This window comes from Megalobrama amblycephala, linkage group LG3, assembly GCF_018812025.1.
Source record: "Megalobrama amblycephala isolate DHTTF-2021 linkage group LG3, ASM1881202v1, whole genome shotgun sequence".
Classification (NCBI taxonomy): domain Eukaryota; kingdom Metazoa; phylum Chordata; class Actinopteri; order Cypriniformes; family Xenocyprididae; genus Megalobrama; species Megalobrama amblycephala.
The window spans coordinates 18,799,034-18,808,154 of record NC_063046.1 but is presented as its reverse complement, the minus strand read 5'-3'; the positions used below and the strand labels follow the sequence as shown (position 1 = coordinate 18,808,154).

The following is a 9,121-nucleotide window of genomic DNA, read 5'->3' as shown; positions in this document are numbered from 1 at the left end:
TTCAGGATGCTGTATCTCCTCTCCCAGCATGTACTGATGCAGATAGAGATGCAACACGATCAGCCATCTTATCTGTTTCTCTGTCTGCAGTCGTGATGAGGCGGAAGCCCAGTTTTCCGAGTTTATTTATGGATCAATCATTTGTTTAATTTAATTTATCTAAATACAGATAGACCTTTTTTTTTATTTTTTATTGTGATATATTTGTCCTCAGATTTATTTTATTCATTTTTGGTTTAATCAATGTAATTACCAGACAAAAATCCATTCTCTCTCTATATATATATTTAAACAACAGCAACAACAACAAAAAACTCTGAAAATGGCACCAATTTTCTGTGTATTTTCATCCAGCATTAAGGACTTTCTATAGAATGACAAGCACCATGGAGGTGGACAGGAAAAACAGTGGTCAGCTGAGCTGTCTCTGATTGGCCATTGGGGGAGGTGACACTTTACGCCTATTCTAACTGCAAAGATAAAATCCCCACCTGCCATTACCCTAAAATCAGGAACCTCCAGCGGATACGCACACACACTTACCCACACACCCCAAAAATAAAGAAGTAACAAACAGAAACTCTGTCCCTTTTTGACGGCCACTGTCAGGGTAGGTTGCCCTTTGCAGTGTGTCTCTGGTTGGCTTCTTTTTTGGGCCTTTGCCGATCTCTGAGGCCCCCTGCGTGATAAGGTGCATGAGCTAGATCATTGGTTTCATTTGGTAAGAGGAAATTTAGCAGAGTTGAGCAATGGTACGGGGACAGTTTTGAAAGCCCTTGAGAAAGCATCAGAGTTGCAGATCGAGTGTCAGGCGGCGAGGAATCCATGCTGCATCCGTACAGAATGGAGGGGTACATCATCCCACCCGTGAGTATTTTTTATTCTCTAAATGGTCCTATTATGATGCTGCTGCTGCTAGTAGATGCGTAAAAATTCACTGTTTGTTGTAGTGCTGCCAGCGTGTCAAAAGACATTATGAAGATTCGTCATTGTGGACGTACTAGTAGCTGACTGAACAGCTGGATCTTTTTTTGTAAAATTAGTGTTTGACATCCGTCAGTCTATTATATTTTGAGGATAATTTGTACATTTTGTTTGTGTATTCTTTTTCATGTAAAAAGTCAGAGTTAGTGTCGGCATGCATACGTGCTTGTGCCAACCACTTCAAAACAGCAATCTATTGAGATTCAGCTAATCGGATGTACATTTAAACATCTGATGTTTTTATTAGTGTACAGTGGATCAATTATTTGAATGTTAATGAATAAATGTCTTAATTATAGCTAACGTGTAGAGGTATGTTCATTGTAACAAGCTATGATTAACATGGGTGCAATGAAAAAATAAACTGTTCTCCAAAATGTATAATAATCATAATTTCTATGTAGAAAGAAGAGGGTAGAGAGAGAGTAACCTGGACTGGCTGGATGTCACAGACACCGTCTGTACAAAAAGATTACTGGGCAGTTATAACCAAAGATGTGAGGCTTTTCCTATATGGTCCAGTGTATTATTATTTTGCTATTGGCTCCAGTTATTCAAACTGGTCACCCTTTGTTTCTTATCTATTTGCTTAGCAGCAAACAGAGGAAATGTTTGAATCAGAGATGTATCGACCACCAATGGAGTATCAGTATATCATTGATGACGGTCAGAACGGTGAGTTTGTATTCCTTGTTATCTAAAATTATAAGCTATCTACACGATAAGAAGGTTTGGGTTTTTTTATTCATAAAATCTAAAAACAGTCCACAAACAACTGCTAAACTGATGCTAAAATAATGCAACTGAATGATCCAAAGTTTAAAAAATACAATAATGTCCACTCGAATGAGTGGTTAATAGCCTCCACTCCACTTTTCCCCTTTCAGCTCAAGTTAAGCAATGTTCTTTGACGAAATGGTCTTCTTACATATATCTGTTTTATTAGATATTACTGACTTAACCCCCTGCTAACAAAACACTTAAGTGTCATAACACCTAGAGAGGCCCATGTAAACAGCTTCTTGTTATATTGAGTTAACGGATCAAAATCACACCCAGGGCAGCTGGGCCTGAACTGTAAGGGGGACGTTAGGAGAGCGAGCGAGTGGAACCGGGCGAGTGACCTAGCACAAAGCAGGAAACAGATGCCTCGTTCTGACAGGCAAGAAAACTACAGACGTAGAACGACAAATATCCCCAAGGGTTTCTGTCCAAAATGAGACAATATAGCAATATAGCTACGTAGGCGTCTAAAACTGGGTGCTAAACAGTAGCATCAGTTTCTGTCTCTGAGGTTGAGGATGGAGATTGCATTTTGTTAATTCTGTATATAGGACTGCGAGAGTATTTTGTGATACAGTTCATGGTGACCTTTAGTTAGACCTTTGCCTTATTTATTCAGCCCTGGCGTCAGACAGCGATGTGCTGATTTTTCGAAGAAGTTAAATGACAGAAACTGAAAACAGTTTTGAGTTTCATTATACGGCAGTGAAGAAATGCAGAGTACTTTTTTTTTTTTTTACTTTTTTCCCCCACAAACAATTTATGTAACAGCTATTTCTGTTCAGTGGATGAATGTACACTCATGTTTCTCCAGAGAATGTAATAAATGGTTCTTTTATGAACACTCCCACTTTACTTGAAGTTTAGTCAAATTATATTATGCTGTAGATTATTTCTCTATGTGATAAAACATAGAACAGAATATTAAAAAATCAGATAAATTTGATCAAATATTTTGAAATGTTCCATTTAGAGATTGACCGTTAAATACAACAGCATTAAAAAAAAAAAAAAACAACATGCTTGAGGCTATTCAAAAACTGCAAAGGAAATGGTGGTGTGAACAGGAAACAGGGTGACACTCAAAGTCCCAGTGTAGTGAGAAAGTAAATGTAATTTCTTGCATGCGATTGAATTGACAGACAGAATAACCTGACATGGTTGATTTATCAGTTGCTTGTACCAGCTTACACAAAAAGCATGTGACGTATTGTCATATTTCTTTCGGCTGTTAAAAGATGCTTTCTGCTGACCCTCTGTTTCAACTTAATTGTCCATGTCTAGATCATGCATGGGATTACAATACACATCATGTCCATCCAGTGGATTTCGAGAACTTGCCAGATAGCCACTTCACAGAGCTCCAGAGTGTGCAGCCACTACATGCATCGAATGTGCATCGCTTTTCAGATGTCGAGTCTGGTCATTTTATCGACCCAGGCCTGACCGGGCATCACCTCACCCTGCCCCCTCCACAGGTGAGATTTGCATTCTCTATAAAACACCTGCTATTTAATACCATTCACTTTCATTTTATGTGTGAGAGCTCTTTCTTTGTACATGATATGTTTTGATGTCCTGTCCTCACATGAGTTCTTTTTGAGCTTTGGTCACATTATTGTTGACGAGAAGTAACCATTTTGTTTAATACAGTGTAGGAGACATTTAGGAACAGAGAAATGTTTCGGAGAGATACTGTCTGTGTCTCTAAAAACGGGTTTAATAAGTTTTGGTTACATTTCTCCTGTGCTTCGTGACACAAGTGGTTGTTGATGCTGGTTAAGAGGTTGTAGAAAGCATCTGTGCCCAAGCTATTGCTCAACTAAGCCTTATCCTGACCAAAACTCAACACTGTCACTGTAACTGCAGTCTGCACACTCATCAACTGCCATTACACAGAACATCCCCACTTACACAAACAAAACCGCTCTATATTGTGACACAAGCGCACAAATGTCAGAGCTTAAAAAACCCCAGAATACTTTATATAAAAAAAAAAAAAAAAAAAACATGCATATGATGTTAGCATTTATACAGGAAACATATTGCAGTTCTTTTTTAGTTTATTAGCCTCCTTTGGGCAGTCTAGTAGAAAATAAGTACATTCTAGAGACTTTCTACATTGGCTTGGATTAAAAAAAAAGTTTGCCTGACCATTTGGAGATATTTCGATAAGAAGAGGATATACACCTTGCATATCCATCAATGACTGCTCTGTGGGTGGAAAATCAAAGATCACTTCTTGAAAGAGATCATTTAATCTAAAAAAGAATAATGCAGTGATTGATTTCCTTTCCTTTGGTTGGACCTCACCTCGAAGGCAAACTCTAACCATAAAGCCTGTCGCAAAAGAGAGCTTTTCCTTTCTAGACGTCCTTGTAGGAGGAAGCAGAGATCCGTCTACCACGGACTGATATGCTGCCTGTCGTACGAGCTCAGTCTCTCTGGAAGGTGCATGATGCTTGGAGAAAAAAAGCTAATTTTTCAGCTAATTTTATAATAACTTTACATTTTTTTGATCATGTAAACTATACAGTTCGAAAGTTTGGGGTCAGTAAGATTTTTTTAATATTTTTATCTTATGCTTACCAAGGCTGCATTTATTTGATCAAAAACACAGTACAAAACAACAATACTCAAATATTAGTACAATTTAAATAACGGTATATAAGGTAAAGCTGGATTTTCATCAGCCATTACTCCAGTCTTCAGTGTCACATGATCCTTAAGAAATCATTCTAATATGCTGCTTTGGTGCTCAAGAAAAATTTCTTATTATTATCAATGTTGAAAACAGTTTTTACTTGTCTCATATAGCCATAAATATTATAAATCTTGACTGCATTTTACCCTTTACAATAATTTACCATGATAAGTATCTGCCATGATAAAATGAGTTATTGTCATTACTAAAACCATAAAGTTGATGATACACTGGGCAACTTTTTGAGTCGTTTGGGCACTTTCCCATTGAGAATGGGCGACAAATTTCAATCTAAAGTATCCAGATAGAAATTTGTTGCCCAGTCTCAATGGAAAAGTGTACAAGCAACATTGCTCAAAAGGTATCATTACCTTAATAATCTCCTTTAAACAGTGTAAAAATCTTTAATGCAATTTAATGCTGAGCCAAAACAATAACTGAAGTAACTGATATTTTGGTGAATATAGTGTGCTTGCCATGGTAATTTTAAAGGAGCTATTCTATGAATTCAGTATCAGTTAATCAGTAGATTAGTTATTTACACCTCAACCATAAGCAATGACTTTTTTTGCATTTAAGCCTTGCATATATAAAATGAAGTCTTTGAGAAAAGCAATGCTTCTTTCTTGTCCAAGAAGACAAGTATCACTGCTGAAAGGGCAGAAATGTAAGAAATATTCACTGTTCTAAAAAGTCAAGTCTTTAAGGGATGTAAAACAACCAAAACAAAAAAGGTATAACAAATGCACAAAGAAGCAGTACAATGTTTCCTTATGAAAATACTGGAAATTTATAAATACGGTATGACTGTCATGTGTTTCTGAGGGCACTCTCCTCAAGTCATCAGACTCTGCAACTATCATGTCACAAGAAACTGCTACCCCAGCACTGTGTGTGCAATCGCATGAGACCGCTATGATCCTTGACACTTTGGGTTTTTGTAAGGGCTTCTTAGAGTGAAGCGGTTTAACTGAAAATAGGGTAACCTTTCAGATCTTTCATAACATTTTCTTTCTTTCATAGCATTTTCTTTCTTTAATATATATTCCATTCTGTACATCCATACTGTTTTATACACGTCCTTACTGTAAAGAAACTATGGAAGCCCGTTTCCGCCACTAAATAAAAAAATAAAAACAGTAATTGCGACTTTTTATCTTGCAAATGCGAGTTTATATCTGACAATTTGGACTTGTGTTATAAAGTCACAATTCTGAGATATAAACTCGCAATTGCGTGATATAAAAGGCACAATTCTGAGATATAAAGTCAGAATTGAGAGAAAAAAGTCAGAATTGCGAGAAAAAAAGTCAGAATTGTGACTTTATATCAATTGTGAGTTTATATCTCAGAATTCTGACTTTTTTTCTCACAAATGCAAGTTATAAAGTCAGAATTGTGAGAAAAAAAGTCTGAATTCTGAGAAAAAAAGTTCCAATTACTGTTTTTATTTTTTTATTTAGTGGTGGAAACGGGCTTCCATAAGAAACAGACAAAATATTCTGTGGGCTTTGTTCAATTGCATCATATTCTGCAGCTTGAAGTTTCACTGCACTTTTAAATCGGCAATATATAAAAACATAAAGTTCCTCTTTCTTAATGTTGAACCAGGCTGAAATCTCCAAATGACACATTTCAGACCACCTGATTGCACAAACGTGGCTCCCACATGTATTGTATAGCTCATAGGCTATTATTTGTGCCTGAACGTGAATTTAGCAAGAATTCCATCACCTTTATAATAAATATTCAAAAATGACTCGCTGTGGTGAGTTAATTATGTGTTAACTATGTAGTGTTGGGGAGTAACTAGTTACATGTAACGGAATTACGAAATTTAATTACAAAATAAATGTAACTGTAATCTGTTAAATCTGTATTTAACCTCACAAACATATCGAAGTAAAAAGAGGTGTTAACGTCTGATTTTGTGGTGGCTGCGCTTTAAAATTAAATTATTATAATCTTAATTCAACTGATAAAGGATTTTGAGAAGTCTGACAGTAATCAATGTTGAGTACTTTGAGTATAACCCTGTCTGGTTTAAATGTTTAAAAATGATTAACAGTTGAAAACATTCATTAGAAATTTAGAAAAGTAATCAAATGTAATCAGTTACATTAATAAAGTAATTGAAATAGTTACACTATGTGACATTTTAAATGGGGTAACTTAGTAACCTTCCATAGTAACCTTCCCAAAACACGGACTATGTACTTCTGGCACCAGTATGTTTTCTTACTAACTAGTTGATTCTAACTAGAATCTTTATTTTTCTGTGCGCTCTTTGAAAATCATGTACTTTATATCTTCACAGATGACATATTTGCCACGGCCATCGGTCTGTTACCCTCACAGCGTACAGCCCTCTCCTCTTCAGCGCAGCTCGGATGACGATGACCCCGTCAGTCGCAGTCCTCCGTTAGAGGTGTCTGATGAGGAGTGTATGAGAGACCACATAACTTCAACAACAGGAGGAGAACATGGTAAGGACAAAGACAAAGACCAATTTCAGCTTACTGACACGAACACAACGATAATGATATGGAATGTGGATAAGCGAGGCAAACCCAACCCAGCTGTTACTGAAACCACATTGTCAGTAACTGTTGAGAAAAAAAAGGTTTCAAAATGGGATTTTTGTAGTGATGCCGTAAAAGAACTGTTTTTTTTTTTCTTAGCATAAAAAACTTTTTGTGCAATGGAATGGTTCTATGAATGTTAAAAGTTCTTCATGGAATCATTGATGCCAGTAAAGAGCTTTTATTTCTAAGAGTGTAGGTGCTGATTTCCTTTGTTTTTCAAGGTAACAAGAAGAAAATTCGCTTGTATCAGTTCCTGCTTGACCTTCTGCGAAATGGTGACATGAAGGACAGCATCTGGTGGGTGGATCGAGAAAAAGGAACATTCCAGTTCTCTTCCAAGCACAAAGAGGCTTTAGCAAACCGCTGGGGCGTACAGAAGGGAAATCGCAAGAAGATGACCTACCAGAAGATGGCAAGGGCTCTGAGAAACTATGGCAAGACGGGAGAAGTCAAGAAGATCAAGAAAAAGCTCACCTACCAGTTCAGTGGAGAGGTACTTGGGAAGTGCCACACAGAAAGGAAGCTTTACATGTAAACACATGCGCAAAAAGGCGAGAAAAAGACTTGGAGAGCGCAAGAGATAACCTTTTTCTTTTGTGAAAACAGAAAATGACTGGACCTGAACTTTTACCATAGTTATGACCCTACGGTTTATAACTCAACTATTTTGATTTTCATTCCTTATTCCTTCACCTTTGCATTAATTAAGTAAACCTTAAGTCATTTTTAAATGTCGATAGTTTTCGTGCTGCAGGACCAACATTTACACATGTCTGTACAGTGTATTTATATATATATGGGGCGAGCACACATTTAAAGGGTTAGTTCACCCAAAAATGAAAATTCTGTCGTTAATTACTTACCCTTTAAGGGTACTTTCATTAATCTTCGGAACACAAACGAAGATCTTTTTGATGAAATCTGAGAGATGTCTGTCCCTCCATTGACTGCCTTTGCAACTACCACTTTGACTCTTAAAAAAGTTCATTAAGAGATCGTAAAACTAATCCATAGGAATTGAGTGGTTAGACCAAATTTTCTGAAGAGACTCGATCGCTTTATATGCTAAACAGATTTAATTTAGGCTTTTATTTACATATGAACATTCATCAACTCACACATCAGCTGTGGTAAACGGAAGCTCAAGCATGTTTGTTTGACGTGTAAGAGAACCATTGGGCTTCGTTCTTCTATGTTACGCAGCACGTTTGAGCTTCCGGAAGAGGTTTGTAATCGCATGTCAAGCAGGTTCAGTTGAACTTCTGTTTATGTTCTCTGATCAATATGTGAATAAAACCCTAAATTCAATCTGTTCATCATATAAAGACTGATAGTCTCTTCAGGAAATTTGGACTAAACCATTCTATTCATATGGATTAGTTGTACAATCTCTTTATGAACTTTTTGAAGCGTCAAAGTGGTAGTTGTGTAGCTGTCTATGGAGGGACAGAAATCTCTCAGATTTCATCAAAAAGATCTTCATTTGTGTTCTGAAGATGAACAAAATTTTATGGCAGAATTTTTATTATTGGGTGAAAAAACCCTTTAAAAGAGCAGATACAGTGACCAAAGTGAGTCGAATTTAAAAAATTGGTAAGGACAGTTGTAAACTTTACCACCACACATGACGGAAAAAAAAAATCACAAAAATATAAAAAGCAGAAGTGAAAACCAATGACAAAGGCTCACGCAGCACGGAAAACTCTGTCACGTCTGGGTAACAAGCACATAGACATTCTCTGCTCATGTTTGTACTGTCTTTTTCTCAACATCACATTCGATCTGAAAAAAAAAAAAATCTTTATAGAAATTAGATAAATAAACATTAATTCTCGTTACAAAGTGAACAGCGTATTTGCTGTGAACCATTTATTCATAAATCTGCATCATATTTCAGGGTAATTTCTTAGCAGTGTAATGACTCATTGCAATTGTTTAAATATAACCTAAGAACAGTGGGAAAATTTGAGAGATCACCAAACAGACCTAATGCCTAAAAATTGCTTCAAATTACTTTTTACAAAGACTTAATTCTGTGCTAAGAACATATCTATCTACACAGATA

At 36.4% G+C, this 9,121-nt stretch overlaps 1 protein-coding gene across 4 annotated transcripts; it reads left to right on the top strand.

Moving 5' to 3' along the window:
• The first annotated feature begins 492 nt into the window (after positions 1-492).
• Positions 493-7,787, top strand: spi1b (Spi-1 proto-oncogene b). 4 transcript variants are annotated; one of them, XM_048184423.1, is made up of 6 exons: positions 493-867; positions 1,389-1,481; positions 1,581-1,659; positions 3,052-3,245; positions 6,789-6,957; positions 7,278-7,787. In XM_048184423.1, the coding sequence occupies exons 1-6, from the start codon at positions 826-828 to the stop codon at positions 7,589-7,591; spliced, it is 891 nt and encodes a 296-aa protein (XP_048040380.1). In that variant the 5' UTR covers positions 493-825; the 3' UTR covers positions 7,592-7,787. The 4 variants fall into 4 exon arrangements, with proteins under 4 accessions (XP_048040380.1, XP_048040379.1, XP_048040382.1 ...); XM_048184422.1 differs by having other exon boundaries at positions 1,578-1,659; XM_048184425.1 differs by lacking the exon at positions 1,389-1,481.
• Positions 7,788-9,121: the final 1,334 nt, after the last annotated feature.

What these genes read in the sequence shown, in the direction of transcription:
- spi1b (XM_048184422.1), top strand. Translation starts at nt 826, where the DNA reads ATGCTGCATCCGTACAGAATGGAGGGGTACATCATCCCACCC. An exon ending in CATTGATGACGGTCAGAACG is followed by an intron (nt 1,660 to 3,051) that starts GTGAGTTTGTAT and finishes GTCCATGTCTAG; the next exon opens with ATCATGCATGGGATTACAAT. An exon ending in AACAACAGGAGGAGAACATG is followed by an intron (nt 6,958 to 7,277) that starts GTAAGGACAAAG and finishes TTGTTTTTCAAG; the next exon opens with GTAACAAGAAGAAAATTCGC.